An 18,413-nucleotide genomic window follows, 5' to 3' on the forward strand; every position below is an offset into this window, starting at 1 on the left:
TCTCCGAGACAAACTTTAAAACCAAAAGTTTAACTAAATTTTCACGTGGCTGCACTCATAGAATTAAAAGACCAACTTAATACAAATAAAGAGATATAAATTCAATACAGCCTGATACAAGAACAACCTAATTATTGTGAATTCATTTCTATTGTTTATTAATGGGAACATTTTGTTCTTTCTTCTCATTGTTTATATTCATCGCCAGAACTGTCACAGTTTAGTCTCAAAAGCTCATGAAATAACCTTTTTTATTTCTCTTTGTATAATATTTGTCAATATTTTGTGTACTTTCAGGTTTTACACAAATTACACTCGGTTAATCTGAAACAACATATTTTTTTTCAAATTGTCATTATATCTAGAAATCGTCCCCTACTACAAAATCTAAACAAGTTACTTACAAATTACATTATTTTTATGGTGATCTTAATACATGCAGCTATCTTAAACACCCCTTTATACAGTTGAAGGTTGCTAGAGCCAATTCCAAAGGAAGGATACATCCTGGACAGTCCATCACAGTCATAGTCCATCACACAAGTTAATGTGTACCCATTTAGAGAAATTACCAGCTCCAACATCCATTTCCTTTCAATTTGCCACTATGTTCAAATAGGGCCACCATTCATCCAAAGAACAATAAACTTAAAGAAAAATATCATTCATATGCCATCATTTGGCAAAAAAAGTTGCTTCAGGTAGAGACAGATACATTAGAACTCTGCCTCTGTTAAAAGTTTTAAATAAACGGTGCATTAAAAACACACAATGGGTAGGTATCAATATGCAAGAGGTCCATTGAGAACAAATATAATGGATAGTTCATAATTTTCACATACATATGTGTATTGTCCTTTATTTGTTTTGTATATATGCTATTCATTCCCAACTCTAACTGAAAACCATGGGCTGCTTATCAATGTTTTGCTTTTTCTTAAAATACATTATTAGACATATAGTTAGACAGGAATAGATTCTATTATATTCATTTAATTTATTTAATCATGATCTTGAATCTTTAATATTACTGTTCTCTTATGTACACAGAGAGCAAAGGATTACAGTCACATCACTCGTGGCCATGTACAAATTAAAAATAAAAACTTATTCTCATTCTGGACAAAGGGACAGCATGGGTGGAGGGTATCTCTGGTAGTTAACTAACACATTTGGCCTCTTGATGGCGCCAGTCGACAAAACAATCGACGATCATCACAGACGGTAGTGATTCACAGTGAAGGGATCAGGAATGTTTGTAATGAAATCACAACATTCAAAAAGTTAAGGATACAGTCCACAAAACTGGCAATCCTGTGCAGGCAGCACATTAAAACTGATGTGGCCATTCATGTTCAAAAGAAGATGGGGTAAATCTTGTCCAAGATTTAATTTCATACTGACCCATATTTGGCACATTAACAGTCATAACATTAACATGCCTTTCATTTGGAGTTATCTTTGTTTTTCTAAAAGGAAGTTTCTCAAATACTTTTTTTTTTAATGTCATAATTAGTAAACTGCTGTTCAAATCAGTGTATGTTTACTACAGCGGTATGACAGGGTCATGTGGGCTGGAATGACACAATAATAACAGTGAACGACCATAAGACTGACAACAACTGCCCCCTCCTCGTCTTTCACCCCCTGTTCCTCCTCCTCCTCCCCCTTTTCCTCATCATGGTGCTTGTTGCTGTACGTGCGTCTGTTGTGAGGGGGCGGTCAGCAGCAGCTGTGGGTCAGATTACAGCAGCTAAAACCGAGGCGGAACCCACCATTTCGCTTAAGAAGGGGGTGTCCATTATTCGAGATGTTTTCACCGGACTGACAGCGAATCAGTGTGAAGATGTATGTGTTATTGTATGTTATTACCGTGTAAATACTTTGTATGTTTGAGAAGATAACGTGTTTTGGGTTATGAATAGGTAGCGGAGAAGCCGTGCTAAAACCGACCCCTCCTCCTCGTGTCGGACGACGGAATGGATCCTCCCATCTCTTTATCCGGGCTGTGTGGAGGAGGCAGAGCCACAGTCAGTGCTGGTCGGAGCTGAGTGCGAGACAGCTGCTGACCTAAAACCAAGAGACAGGAACAAAACAGCTTAAATTTAGCGAAAATACGCTTAAAAACACTCCAGCAGCGCACCCCGCCTCACTATTTACTGCAGTAAGGCGCTGATTTGACTTTCAGTGTGCTGACAAAGATATCAAGAGAGATTTGAGGACGAGGGCGTGACAGAGAGCCAGAGGAGCAGGCAAGCTGCTGCTGCAGGGGGAGGAAGAGCAGGCTATGCACCAGCCAAAGCCAGAGGTCAAGAAAAAAAGTGCAAGAGTAGTGAAAAGGTAGACTGGTGGGTGAGGAGAGGGGGTCATTTCGGCCAGAAAAAAAGCAAAGAGCTGCCTCTCTTTATTGTTGCTGTGTGAACCAACGAGAAGGGGAGGAGGATGTGAAGGAGAGCAACAGAAAGGAAAGGAGGCGACTTGACAAGAAAATGCTCTCAGAGATGATGTGCAGAAGGATCTGCCACCAGCAGAGGCAGCAGGACGAGAAGGAGGCTGCGCACAGGGACGCTGGCAGCCGCAGGAAGCACGGCTGGTCCAAGAGCTGCAGAGGGCGCCTGCAGGGGCGCAGAGGAGGAGGTGGAGGAGGAGGTGGAGGGTGGCCAAGAGGGCGCAATAATCACCAACAGCACCCTAAGCGTCATCATCACCACCAGCACCACCACCACCATCATCATCACCACCATCCCCGGGACATCCAAAGGCCGGAGATGTCCCTCCGTCCCATCAACATACAGGGGAACAGAGCGAGGGGGATGCGCGCCCCCAAGAACACCAACCAGTTTCTGATGCACGAGAAGTACCAGATGCTGCACATGCGCTCGGACTCGGTGGGCAGCGACAGCGGCAGCGGCTCCGAAAGCGACATGGAGCTCACGGACATGGACTCGTACCTGGGCGTCCTGGAGAATGCCAGGGGAGCCCTCCTGGACAGTCCCAACCCACACGGCTCAACAACACCCCCCGGGCCGATCCTGGTACTGCACGAGGACGGGCTGTGTCTGCAGGACAGCCTGCGCCTGCAGGAAGACAGCATGCCCTATTTCCCCTCCGAAGACGACCTGATGCAGAGCCAGAACTTTATGCAAAGGGACTTTGTTGAGTTTTGTGACATCCTGACGCCCTGAAGGGGAAACCTTCAGACTTTTTCTTTAAACCTCAGACTGAACGCGGAAAGGTTTGTTCTGCTTCATGTTTGTAAAAGACAAAAGGTCTCCACTTGTTCAGTCATTTAGCCTTAAAGTCTTAAAAGTCTGCCGACAGGATGAGATGATTCACTTTCCAGCAGATGTTCACTCTTGCACTGATCTTCTTGTCTTCATTTTTCTGTGTAAGTTACTGGCACTAATGTTAGAAGAACAAGGAGGACCAAGCTAAGAACAAGTTGAATTATCTCATCCTGCGTGTAGAAAATAAGTTTAGCAGAATGGAAGAACAAATGACCTTATTGAGATGGATTTTTTTTTTTTTTTTTTACAGTTTTTGATTGGGTTACATTTGATGGTGTGTTGTGTGTCTGTGAAAGTGCTTGCATTTGTGTTATTATTGTTGCACACAAAGGGACATGGGCTGGATGGGGGGAGTGAACCCAAACAGCCAATCCGCATCGAGCTGAGTGGACTAGGCTGCAGACCATTGGCTGTGGCAGACTTTCATCAAGAAAAAGGTTTTTACTGTAAAATTAACAACAAAAAAGAGAAAAAACAACTAATAAATATGTGATTGTTATAACTTTGGTGATTGTTTGTCTTTATGGATGTAAATGAGTGATGTTTTTTATAAAGAGTCAGAATGGAGGCAGTGTGTCACTGAGTCATCAGGGCAGTTCACCATGAAACAGACTCAGAAGCAAAAAGGAAAAAAATGAATAATTTCATGCATTTTCCAATTTATTTAAGATTTATTTTACCATAAAGTTTCACTGAAATACCGGGTAGATTTTGTTTGCTCTCTTAAATCTGCCCAATAGAGATAGGACATAGAGAAGCATCAGGTACCTTACAGAGCAAGTTTAAAAAAGTAATTTTTCTAATTTTATACTTAATTCTTAATTGTTTGCACTACCAGCTACAGCTGCTAAAAGTGTCTCTTTTCTGGATCAAGGAGACTTAATTCTATTTTTACACTAGTATTGCCTTGAAGACAAAAATACAACCGTGTGATTGTCTGTGTGCTCATCGAGGCCCAACCTACTGCATCTCACCACATGCAAAGAACAAAATAACACCTACACCTAATTTATATTGAATACATAGGTCAGTGTGACCAATCACAGATAGATATATATTTCACCAGTTTATTGGCATTACAATGTAATAGAATTTATTTCTAGAACAAGAGCTTGTTTGCTATTTTAATTAAGGTTTTCTCCATGAGTGCTGAAGAATTTATCTTCTCAACAATCCAAATTATAATTTATTTTTTTTATTTTATCAAACCATGAAATAGATTAAGATTTTTTAAAGGGATTACATTAACAAAGTTAGAGATTCATTTTTATGTTGCTTGATTACCATTAAACAACACAAAAACAGAACACTTTATGACATTAAATCCAGTATTGCTCAAAAAAGCGATATGCAAGAGGCAAATATTTCATAGAAAATAACTGAAGGTTAGTGATTGAGTTAAACACTGAAAGTTAATTATTTAATGTAAATCTGAATTTAGAAAAAGCATATACTGATGTGGGTCTAATACAGTCAATAATTTTTAAAGATCTCAACATTTTATACACTTTTTTAACATACACAGATTAGATACATGAGTTCCCCTCATTGTTTTGTTCATTGGGTGAATTTGTGGCGTCGGATCACAACTCAGTGGGTTAAATGTCTGATTAAAGAACATTAAGAACTGGATAAAATGTTACAGAAAGAGTGTTAAATGTGTTTATAGACTCATCTGAAGTTGCAAATGTGACTAAAATCTAATTAATTCGGGCTCAAACTGACCTTTTTTTAAATACAGTTGATATTGAGCTTTTGAAACAGCAGTGCAAAATTTTATTTTGTTTTTTTCGCCTCCAGTGTGATAAAGCAGGGCTTTCATTCTTTTAACTGATGTGATCTTGTGTTGCAGCTGTGAACTGCAGTTTAACATTGAATTGCAAAAGCATTGAGAGATGTTCTACCAACATGTAATCTGGTGAAAAGCCACAGTGAAGTGCACATAATGGGTGTCAAGCTGTGGAAGCGTTCAGTTAATAAAGCAGCACACTGGCAGGATCGCTGCGACTACTAATGGCATATAGAGCACAATTTAAAGGAGAATTATGGCTCTTTTCAGCTCTCATGTGCTCTCTTCATGCATGTACCGTGACCAAAGCGAGCTCCACTATGGAGACTGTAACATCATACAATTGACGAAGGCATCCCAACTGTGTCTCCGTTGTGTTTTTTATATTTCTATTTGATCATCAGATACGCTGTAGAGCAGATAGACGAGAGAGCGAGCGAATGGCCATGTTCCAGCTTACAGAGCCAGGATTATATAAAGAGAAGTGAGCTGGTCACTCCCACTCAGGATGGACAGGGAGGTGTAAGCCTCTTTGTGTTGGTGTGTCATAGACTAATAATGGTAGCAGGTCGAAGAGTGACGAACAGGGAAATCCTCAGCTCGGTTTTCTAACAATCTATTTGAAATCAGCAGAGAAATATAAAGTTGTGATCTGAGCATCTGATGTTGTATAGGAACAGTTCTCTATTCCAGATATATTTGGACTGAAGAGGGTGTCATGACCTCTGTGTTTAGGTTTGTTTGTCACCTCCTTTTTTTGTTTGTTTTAGGCTTTCCTTTTCCTAATGTGTTTGTGAATTGTGTATTTGTGTGCTGATTACAGTTCCCCTGCTGTCCTCCTCCTGACAGTGTCTCATTACCGTACGTGGGTTATAGTGGTGTGTTTGGTTGGAGTTTCCATGCTTCACCTGTGTTTGCATGGGAATGTCATAGGAAGTCACAGCCCGCGTGCTTGTTTGGTTAATTTGTGACCCTAAACTGACTGTAGATGTGAGCTTGTCTGAATGATTATGTGCTTTGTATTTGCTCTGTGATAAACTGGTGACCTACTCTGGGCGTATCCTGCATTTGACCCACCCTCAGTTGGGTTATACCGTGGCTCGAAGGTTGGATGAACTCCAACTTCAAAGTTAAGAAGCGACTTCATGACAGCGGCAAGTTTATTGGTGTGTTTTTAACTGACTGGGAGGTGAAAAGGGTCAGAATTCCCCCCAGGGAAAACAAAACCTTTGAATGCTGTCAAACTGGGAGCTTCCCAGAGAGGAAGGAGAGAAGTTTCAGAATGTCACAGAAGCAGGTCGCTCAACATAGCAGCAGTGATCCTGAAAATTAAGAAATGTACTTGTACTGATACAGTACTGCTGCACAGAAAACCATACATTTTAACTGCTGTCTAGAGGTCGCCACAGTAAGGAATGTGGCTGACATGTTTGATTTGTCAGTTTTATGCCAGGTACCAGAGGAAGTTGGAGTTAAGAGACTTTCTCAGGGATCCAGTGCTGACCTTTGAACTAACTCCCCTGATAATAAGCTTGCTTCCATAACATCTAGGCCACCAGTAGTACTCATAACAATAAATTACAACAGTCCTTTTCACCACTTCATTATAATGGACTTGCCACTTGTAATTATGCAGCCCTGGAGTAGTGATTATGACTGCTAGACATGCCGAGAGCGGCACAGTGGTGTAGTGGTTACTGCTCTAACCTTGTTGAGTCCAGATCAGGCCTCTCTGTGTGGAGTCTACAGTTTTTCTCTCTGTACTTGGGTGGGTTTTAGTTAACTACGACAAAAACCAAAATATGTATTTGTGGTTGACTCTGGTGTGAATGAAAGTCTGTGTTGCTGTCTGTCTCTTTATAACTGCACTGTCTGCTGTTTGTGACTGATTTCCTGTGCTAGATTTACCCTGCCCTCATCTGCACTGCGTGCAGAATTATCAGAAAAGTGAGTATTTTGGCCATATTATCATTTTATTACATATTTTTCAACTTCAACCTGGAAAAACTTGAGTGCTTATTGGATTTTAGCATATCAGGCCATTTGTATTTGTTTAATGAGGGAATTTGTGTCTTGTGGAGTTTGAGTTCAACACCCTAAATCAAGGCGTGCATGGTGAAAAATATTTTTCAAGAAAAGTCTTTCATATTGTTGGAGCACACTTGAAATTGGAAAAGTATTGTGTTGTGTTCACTGAAGTTTCAAACATTTGGTTACAAAAAGTGAACAGGGAAAGAAATATGTGGTAAAAATAAACGAACTGCCAAATATTTATGAAAAGTCAGTCGTGAAGCTGCGAGGAACTCATTGTGCTCCACTGCTGGCACGGTTCCAGACCTGTAACCTACCTGGACTGCAAACTGCACAACCTGTTCGCTGCTCAGAGACATGTTCAAGGCAGGGAAGGCTGAAATCGACACCAGCACTGAATGAAACACACAAGCTGGTATGATGAGGCATCATTAAGGATGAGTGAGTTGGACCTTTATTTTAACTTTAATACTTGAAAATAAACAAGTGCGATAAAAAAGTATTCATTTTATGTATAGTTGCTGAATAATTCTGCTTGCCAATATTTGTCAAATGACTGTGAGATCACTGAGATATTCACTGATTGTGATCACTGAGTGTGAAATCACTGAAATATTCCCTTAAGAAAGTACAAACCTGACATTCAGTTGCTTAAATATTCAGATTTGAGTTTTCCTAACATTTCAGATTGAGCAATAGCACTGCAGTTGTGAAGAAATAAAAATAATCATCAAAAATACATCTTGCTTTGGTGTGTATATCACTCTGCGACCCTAAAGTAGATAAACCACAATAATGAAATGAATGAAAAGCTAGATATGTTGATAAATGAAACAGAGAAACAGCAGGATTTGTGCCTAATTCTAGTGTGGATTTAAATTGCTCCTCCTGATCTTTATTTTATCCTCCTGATGGTTGATATAAGTGATGCCAGGCTGCTTTCTGGACTCTGAGCTGCTCTGCTGTAGCCTTGTTACTGTTTACTGAATGCTATATATTGGAAAATCAGACATTCCCAGCTCCATGAACACAGCGATAGCCCAGCAGTCTGAACTTTGACTTTCAGATCAGCTGATCTGTTCAGCTGTACTGAGCTGTGAATTCACACCGAGGTTGCGTTAACCATGAGAACACACACAGTCACACTGACCTGCAGTGTGTTTGAATTGTTTTTTGGTTTTTATCTTATCACCCAATCAGGATACCCAGTGCCTTGCTCCAGGACTCCACATAAGGTCACAGGTTGTTGTGACTCCAGTGCATCTGCTGTAGTTTCCACAGTTGTCACCCAGCAGCAGCAGCGTCCACGCTAAACTAGCCTTGTTGCGCAATGCTGCCTCTGACTGGTCAGCTGACTCTGTCAAACAGGAAGAGCACACACACACACACACACACACACACACACACACACACACACACACACACACACACACACACACACACACACACACACACACACACACAGAGCTGTGAGCTAACATACTGTACATCAGATTACACAAAGGAGATCAGTACCCTTCATACACATCCACTGCTAGCTAGCCTAATGCTAATCTGCTGACACACACATACACACAGGGACATGTCTCTACTTGTCAGGACACTGAGAGAAACATTTCTTCACACAAATATTTGAAGAGTACAATAAAATCAAACGCCTACAGCGGGATGGTAACACCCACACGAACCCAACCTTTAGAAGACTGACACAAATTGTGCAGACTATGCAGATATGTGCTTGGCTTTGGGCTTTACACTAATACTTATACTAGTTACCACAAGCACACAAATGCTCACCCATAAACACACACACAGTCACACAGGATTACTTGTCGGGCCGCTCATTGACATAATACTTTCGCCAGCCTCTTACCTTACACTGAACTATCACAACTGAGAGCCTAATCCTAATCTTAAACCTGACAATGTCACTGACCTTAACCCAACAGGAACCTCAACCCTAAAGCTACATGCTTGCCCTTTAACACACTGTGTTGGGTTCAGTATAAAACATCATGCACACACACAGAAGAGTGTGAGCATCAGAGGTGAAAGGGCCGTCCAACAAGTACAGACAGAGTCACCGCTGACGCTAAACCACACGTGCATGTTGTAATGCTCTGCAACAGCAGGCTGAACGCTTCTTAAAAGGTTTATACTGTAAAATGTCAACTTTTTTTTGTCAGTTTTCTCCTGTATTAGGTCACATAGAGAAACTAAAGAAGATTTTTAAAAGAGGTGGAGCAATGAAGCTCAAAACCAACATTTAATGACAAATGTTCAACAAACACCACTTTCCTCCCTGAAACTCTGAGTTTGAGTTATTTATTTATTTATTTATTTATTTATTTATATAAAATATGAATTATAGAGCTATGAAATAAGATCAAAGAGAAAGAATGACGTTGCTGGTCAATTTTATGTTACATTTTTTGTTTGGAGCACAAACAGCTCTTTCCTTTTTTGTCCTGTAAATGAATGTGACATTCACTTCATAAAGTCGTCCGTCCCTGTGTTGGCCATCCAAAAGAAAAAGCAGATCCACACATGCTTCTTCCAAGTCAGAGTTTCAGGATCTGGAGCCTGTAATAGCAAACACTGGGTGAAGGACAGATTAACCTGGAGAGGCTGCAAAGGCTACTTAATGACAGACGACATCAAACACACAAACACACACTCACACCGAAGGGCAATTTAAAGTCACTGATTAACCCAACAAGTTAATATTTGGGTCGAGAGTTGAAGATGCAGCACTGAGAGAAAAACCGTCTTGATTAACTCTAAACTCACGAGTCGTCCTTTCCTTTGCATCGTATGATGTAGTGTTTTCAACTGGATTTCCTGTATTTTCACAGAAGAAGATACCGGTAACACTGTTGTGTGATGATCCATATAAGATAAAAACAACTCCAGGAAGGCTTCTAATGCAGGAAGGGCAACCCTGATCATCGTGAAGGACACAAAAATATCCTCCTTAGTGAGTCAAGGCAGCTAATTTAAAGAAGACTACTTAATGTGTCTCTTATAGTAATCAATATGCATGCATTTGACATTTTGTTCAACTCACAAGCACAGTTTCTGGAGTGCTTTTAACTGATAACTCCATATGTGTTTAGACTGACCAGTATCCTACCTTTGAACCCAATCAGTTATTCATCTCTAGATAATGAGTAATGGGCCAGAAGGTATGCGAGCGAGGGCCGCATGTGGCCCACATGCCACCAGCTGACCTCTCCATTTTAGCGCCTTTATATGAAATCCCTGAACAGAGCACATGACACTACATTCATTTGTGAATGTTTGTTTTTTATAAGCTACATATGTTTTAGACACAGCACTAAATAACAAAGCTGTGCTCAGAAGTTGCTCCAACTGCTGCTTTCTTCATCTCATTGCGATCTAGGTTCATGTGACTAACAATCAATACAAAAGTTGAAGAAAACTATAAAACGCTTCAAGTAAGAACTGTGATGCACCAAACCAGACGTAGGAGGTAAAATGCTGGACCACCTCCACATTTACCGTCTATTTCCGGAGCAAACTTTTCCTTGTGCAGAACTTCTACGAGAACATCAGCTTGACTCGAGATGTGAATCATTTCTTTATTTCCTGAAGACATCAACAGTAGAAGAATGGATACATTTCCTGCGTCCTGACGTAAATTGTTAGAGTTTTCATGTCTGATTCAGTGGAGATGGACCGTGTGAACTCAGAATGCACAACGCAACACAGTGGAGCAGCTAATAAACTAATGAAAATCCATTAAAATAAGCGGATATCTGCCTTTACATTTACCCAAGACCTTTCAAAGGTTTGTAAAATCCCTCATCTTGCTTTCTTTCTAGGTCTAGTTTTGAGAATGTCATTCTTTCCTTTACTTAATTTTTTGAAAACATTTTTTATGGCTTTGTCTGAGCTCCAAACTCTCCCTGTCTTTGGTCTTTAAACATGCAAACTCCACACAGTGTCCAAATGTGAACTGGGAACAGTGGTGAGGTGAAGGAGCTGCTCCACCATGTCACTCAGCTTCAGTAAAATATCCCCAAAATTACATTTCCAGTCAACGTCATGTTGACAGAAGACTGAGGGAATTTCAGTTTTGACCAGAAGGGAGTGTAGCTTTAAAAAAAAATAAAGATGCAATAATGACTACTACACACACTAATTCACGGATTAAACTCTCTCCACCTTCTCTGTCTATGCAGCCATTCTCCTCTCCATATGTTTCCTGCCTCTTGTATCATCTGGTGAGATATCAAGCAAAAAATAAATAAATAAATCCCGTGCAGCAGCAACACACCATGTGATCGCACCAGAAACGTGTGTGGATTTAGACACACTGACACACAGACCTAAAATCTGCAGCAGTATAGGACGGCATCACAGCCGATCATCCTATTTATTTTCGGAGTGTGGCCGTAAACGACTCCGAACGGTTATCTCTGCCTCGTCTAACCTGAGGGACACAGAGTCCAGCTGTTCAATGACAACAATCTGCTCCGACATCCTTTCATTTCCAGACTTCTGCAGTGAAATGGCATTGAAATCCCAACTCTGACCTAATCAGAGTTTTCTCAAAAGTTGAGGCACTGGAGGCAGCAGAAAAGCCTCCATTACCTCAGTGTGTGTGTGTATGTGTGTGTGATTGAGGAGGAGACGGGGCTGAATGTGTTATGAATAGATGAAGTTAAGGAAGCAGGAGGAGGTGGAGGAGGGGGAGAAGGAGGATGCTCAACTCCGTTTGGAGTGGAAAAGTACAGCAGTCCTCACCGGGGGGCGGAGCCTTCTCTGTTGAGTACACACACCGGCCAATCAGGACGCAGAAAAACACATTGATTGACAGCAGTGTTCAGCAGCATTACAAACCAGCAGAGAAGATCCAAGTCTGGACTCTGAAAGTTTACTTTAGTGCTTTCAAAAAAGGAAACACTAGTTTGAATGACTCTATTTTGAAGGGAAATACTGTTTAATGTGAAAATACTGAAGCATCTTCAGCAGATTACCATGATAAATGTTTTGTTTTTTTTTTATCTATTGATCTGAGCCTTCAACATTTATTGCTCAATGTTTCAAGAAAAAAAAAAACGCTGGTGTCACAATAAAGATCATTCACTTCTATTGATCATCTTAGTGGCACACTCAAGTGGTGGGTTAAGATATTTGAGGTTTTACTATAACCTCACAAAAACCCAAACAATCGAAGAATAATAATGAAAATAAATACAGCATACAAGTTTCTTCACGTTTCTTTCGTCTTTTTACATATGTAGTTCTTAATATGGCACATATTCAAGTCCCTTATAAGATGCACCTAAAATAATATAAAAAAACACAATCAACTTTATGTATAGAGGAACATTCGTAGATCTGTAAAACATCAATATTTGGTAATATTCTTACTATGAGAGGAAATATCTGTTTGTTTGTTTGTTTGTTTGTTTGTTTTTACATTTTCTGGGATCATTATTGGTCCTAAATTTGTGATATCATATTGGGAAAAAAGCAGCAGTCAACATTCAGAATTTATTCCAGATTAGGAAAACAGAATTATAGGTGAAATGTACATAGTACACATCAATTGATTGCAAATAATTAATTAGTCCAGTGGTTTTTGGATGTAAAATTAATTCGCTGTTAATGCAATGTGGCCGGAATTGGAAATCTGTTTTGTAATCAAGTGCATCAATATCAACATTTTATTGAATTAGTTTATATGTTTCTTAAAACCACATGAACACCTGTAAGAAGGACTTGAACTTGAAAAAAAGGAGCATTTGAGCAGAGCATTACAGAATGTATGAAATGTATTTATGAGCTGACAACATCAGCCTGTTTCTTCTCTGAAGCATTTTCCAAGGACACAAAACATCCAAACAGTTCTACAGGCGGAGTGAAGAGAGACGGTGAAAACATGCCTCTGCTACAACTGAAACATTTTGATTTTAGCCTCTTCAATTGATGCTTTTGTCACTAACTTCACTCTCATTTTTTGCAGACTTTTTTCAAAATACCAAGTGGAATTTTTTCCAACAAATGAAAAGATAAGATGGTATATTTTTTAATTTGTCGCACAACTGGGGGATTTAGAAGCAGAGCAGTTTACAATGGAAGAAATACACAAACATACAATAAACTGATATTTCAATGTATGTAACAGAGCATTTAGTAGTCTAGGTATGTGTTACAGATATCAAATATACAATAATATACGTTCATTTATAAACTGTGACATTTATGGTTTCATCTTGTTTTGTATTTGTTTGTATATTAATTTTATTTTTCCCTCTTTTCTCTGTTCTGCTTCATCTAATTCAAGCACAAAGGCACGAAACCTGGAAGGTCCATCACAGAGGAACAGACATACACACTCACATTCACACCTTTTGATAGGGGCTATCGGAAGAAAACCCACACACACACACAGGAAGAACATGCAAACACTATGTAAGGACAAAAACACGCGGTCCAGACTCTTTTACGTTGTGTTTATATTGTATACATTATTTTCCACTGTACTGACACTTAGAATGCATCTTTATTATCAGATGCTTGCCATGCATTTTCATATGTTGGATACATATCATGCAATATTGTACATGAATATTGAGAATTTCTTATATCTGGCATCTATACATATTGTTTCACATTGCATTTTATCTGCTCTGTATCTGTCATGGTGTGGAATCAGAGGCTCAGGTGCAGAAGCAAGCAGAGACTGGAACAGCAGAGTTAAAATGATTTAATGAAAATAAATAAATAAGTCTCAGAAAAACAAAACAGTCCAAGATACAGAAAGTTGTAAGAATCCTCCAGAATGGTTCAAAAATATGATGGAGTCCTTCTGGAGCCCAGTCCCTGGTTTGGGGCTGACTTCATGGTCCAGGTGTGAGCAGGTGGACGGCCAGGACGGGCAAGCAGGAGCAAGACCGGACTGATTCCTGCACAGACAGTCTGATGAAGCGGATGTAATGATCCAGCACTGGCTGGAGTCTGAGGACCAGTTAAATAGAGCTGCTGCTCATTAGGGGAATAAGCTCCACCTGGCATCGCAGGTAATCAGCAGCCCGGCACCGCCCACCTGAAATAAGACAGAGAAAAACAAAACAAGTCCTACCTAACTGAAAAAAAAAAACTAGTAACCAAAAGCCTGGGAGAACAAGAAAAACTGGGATAGTAAGTGAAGAGCACTGATCAGGTTCAGCTAAAGGCAAATAAAGGAATCAAACAGAAAATGTCAGACAAACCAACAGGTGTCACAATTCAGGACGGCACATTTATACACACAGTGACCAAGAGTCACGGTTGGAAACAATCGAGGATAATCAGAGGTGTTGAAGGAACGAACAACAGAAAGGCTCAACAATAAGACAGATATGAATTAGAACTTAAAAACTAGAACCAGAACAACATGAAACTCCGGACCACCAAGAACGATCAGGAAGCAAATCACAAAAACAAACTTAAGTATGTATTTCTGTTTTTTCCAAATAAAAAATCAATATATCTGATAGATATTCACTGATTCCTGTTATGTTCTGGCTTAAAACAACAATGTAATATCTGAATGTAGAGACAGGCACACAGGCCACTGACTCCAGGTAGAAAGTGCTTTACAAACTGAATTGTCTCCTTTTCAGGCCCCAAGGACAAGATAGAGGTCTGGGCTGGTCAGCTCTGCTATCAGACTCAGTTAGACTGACTCCTGCTGTGAAGCGCAGTAGATTATGACAGTCCAAAAAGATTATCAGCAAAAAGACACACTGCTGACTGCAAACACTGAAGTTTTTTTTCTTTACTGAGATGCAAGCTTCATCTTCTTTTCTTTGAAGTCGGCTACTCCTCAGTTCTTGATAGTGAGGAGGCTGCTTAACCGGTTGATGTGTCTCTTCTTCAGTCAGTTCAGATTCACCTTAATTAGAACAAAGTGAGGTCCGTTCAGCCATCAAAAGCAATGCCGTGATAAGTAAGCACATGAATAATGCTGCGCCAGGATACCTGGCACTCTTCAGACCTCCTGACCACTGTGGCTTCTCTCAAAAATCCTCTATTTGTAGAGGATTTCAACAACAACACGCCTGTTACAACAGGTTAACATCCACAGAACACACTCACACCAACAGAATGTTTTCTGAATTTGAATATGGGTCACATTGTTGCACGGAAAAGTTCAACTACTTGAGTCCCTGAGTTTCATCTACAGATTTACAGGGATGTAAAAACAGCAATTTGTGGCTTTGCGAAGGGACTATTGGTGAGACGTACGCAGTGTCTTCCTCAAGCCTTGTTGAGGGGTTGTCACATAAAACCAGAGGAGCAGAGGGCAGACAGACACTCTAACCCCACCGCGGTTTAAATAGTAGCACCACAGTCGCTCCCCCTAAAATGGATGATGACACATTTCTGTGTGTACCAATCGAACAAACAAGACATAATATGTTAATGACTGAGCTGTGGACACACTTTAGTTTGCCTCATCATTTAACTTCAAGTAAGTTTTTCCTAACCCCAATCAGAAGGTGTCTGAAACCTGAACCATCTAACCACGTCCAACTGGAGGTGATCCACATAGCAGGGTTCTTGTTTTTTTTTTTGGTTTTTTTGGTACAAATGTTCCCAATACCAAACGTCTAATTTCTCAAGCGAGTCCTGTCAAAGATCGTGCAAACACTCGCGTATAGGAGCTCAATTGAAGGGGAGTGGGTGACGAGGAGGGAGGGAGTTGTTATTCTGGTAGCATGAGCTCAAACTCTCTTCAGCAGTGTGGTGAATGTTTCACAGGACTGACAATCCTCACACGGTATACACACACACACACACACACACACACACGCACACACGCACGCACGCACACAGAGCGAGCGAGCGAGATAGAGAGAGAGCGCTTCTGTCCCTCCAGATAACATTACATTGACTTGGACTCTTGCTAACCGCTGCTTCCTTTACCCTCACACCATAAACTGAGCCTTAACCCTTTCGACTAATGATTCACAAAATCAGGTTTTAATTTGTGTCCCTGCAGTTTGAGTAAATAAAAAAAGACTCATGCAGACACTGACAGGATTAAGAGAACAGAGCGACAGACGTCGCTTCAGTGGCGTTAGATCCATTCTCAGTCGACGGGGTGAGAGCAGGTCTACTGCTGCACTGAATCACGTATCAGTGAAAATCTCTCTGTGGTGATTGGTTGCTTCATGCATTGTTGTGTCATTTCTTCCATTTTCCAAATGAACCAAGGTATGCGAATGTAGCTGGTCTCAGAAGTCACAGGACACAGCTCCTCCTGCTGGCTACAGATCACCTGACTTTCAGAGGCAAACATGAGAATCCTGTGACAGTTTGCGTTCAAAGGGATTTAATGCAACACTGGGATAAAACACAGTTACAGGAGTGTAACTCCCTGTTTCTGATCCGCACAAGAACCAACTTGAGTATTCGATATCCTGAGTTTTGATCCAGGAAGTCACATGTCAATAAGATCATCAGATCAATTTGTTTAAGACCCACTGTTCCAAACAAAGTCCAGAGATCTGGCTGAAAAATCCAAAACCAACAAACTGCAGGTCAAGGAAACCTCTAACATCAGCAACATCTTCAGAAGTTCTGAATCAGCAAAAATAAACCATCAGTCAATGAGCAGATCAATAAGTAAGAAACCAGACTAGTCAGTCACAACGCAACATCAATGACAATAAACTGATGAAAACCTCTAGCTGCATTTATAACGACGTTTTTGAATGATATTGCACATTTGTACAGTTTCGGCAATCTCAAAGCAATAGCTCATCAATAATGAGCCTGTTTATGTATGAATTTGAACATCGGCAGTGACGACTGTCATTCAAAATGCTCATCCGCCATCAGAAACAACATGTGCTTCAGGGTTTTGCCCAAGAACTCTGTCATAAAGGGATGGATGGGGTTTGCAGCCTCACTAAGAAAAACCTGACTCATCAATCTGGTGAGCTGACTGGGAGATACAGCACTTTACTGAAGCTTATTGGCAAAAGTATTACAGCGTTTGTGGGATTACAGGATGTGTAGAGCAAAATGCTCATGATTCGCCACAATATTCAAATAAATTCATACACAAACAACACCAACTCAAGTGTGTGGCATGTTATGTGCAAGTGAAAAAATATGCAGTGTTCTGTGGCTGTTCTAATTTAATCTGTCAAATTCCTGATAAACAGTGAATACATGGGGGAAAAAAAGTCATCAACTGTGTTTTTTTTTTTTGGTCTGAAAGGAATTTGGTATCAAAAGATTTAAGAGATTGTGCAGAAATTACTACTGTTACAGGTAGAACCGGAGTGATTTTACTCGTTCACTCGACAGTTGATTGAACACAAACACATCTGAAGTAAACCTAACAGTCATTGGCAGAATACAAGTTGTGCAAGTTGGAGCTTGTATTATCTCAATCAATGTTTTTCCGCTGTTTGCTCTCCCTGCATGGTACAATACTGCATTCATGGCACTGGGAACTGAAATAGTGACCAGTGGGGAAGCCCTGTTTCTCAGTTAAAGCATTCAAAATACAAATAAAAAAAACCCCAGAAAAAAAACAAAACTTTCTTCAATAGCTTGCTGTCAGATTCTAGAAAAAAAAAAAAACAAGAACACACATTGTCATTTATAGAGGAGGATACATGATGCATTTATTCACAGCTGTTACTTCATTATAATCATTAATACAAAGCATAATAGTTGGGAATGCTGCACAATGCATTTGTTACTCTCATCTTGTGTATGAGTGTGTGTGTGTGTGTGTGTGTGTGTGTGCGTGTGTGTGTGTGTGTGTGTGTGTGTGTGTGAGAGAGAGAGAGAGAGAGAGAGAGAGAGAGAGAGAGAGAGAGCGAGGTGGTTATTTCAGAGAAGCAACACAAGAACTGAAGGAACAAATGTGAAAATTCTGTGGACTGATCAATGTAAACTATGGCAATTAGAGGCATCAACTGAGTTATTTTTTGTGTTGTCGCTCTCTCTCGCGCACCAGCACGCACACACACACACACACACACACACACACACACACACACACACACACACACACACACACACACACACGCACACACTCACTGCACAGGACTTCCGGGTTGCTTTTCGGTCGATCTGCGTCCACGCAGAGTCGTTTTAAAGAAACTTGACGACCTGTCGAGTCTTTAAAATCTACGGACACAAAGTAACTCCAAGTCGCGGAGCTGAGTTCTGTAAATCGGGGTAATTCATTCGGTTTTGGGGGGATTGTTCTTCAAACCTCAGTGGGACTGTGACGGTGGGCGGGGCTTCGTGTGCCTGTCAGCCAA

At 40.5% G+C, this 18,413-nt stretch overlaps 1 protein-coding gene across 1 annotated transcript; it reads left to right on the plus strand.

Annotated features, from left to right (window-relative positions):
• The first annotated feature begins 2,017 nt into the window (after positions 1–2,017).
• Positions 2,018–3,724, plus strand: LOC115389141 (protein hunchback). The gene has a single exon (XM_030092573.1). The coding sequence runs from the start codon at positions 2,490–2,492 to the stop codon at positions 3,183–3,185; it is 696 nt and encodes a 231-aa protein (XP_029948433.1). The 5' UTR covers positions 2,018–2,489; the 3' UTR covers positions 3,186–3,724.
• The last annotated feature ends 14,689 nt before the right edge of the window (positions 3,725–18,413 follow it).

Source organism: Salarias fasciatus, chromosome 5 (assembly GCF_902148845.1).
Source record: "Salarias fasciatus chromosome 5, fSalaFa1.1, whole genome shotgun sequence".
NCBI classification, from domain to species: domain Eukaryota; kingdom Metazoa; phylum Chordata; class Actinopteri; order Blenniiformes; family Blenniidae; genus Salarias; species Salarias fasciatus.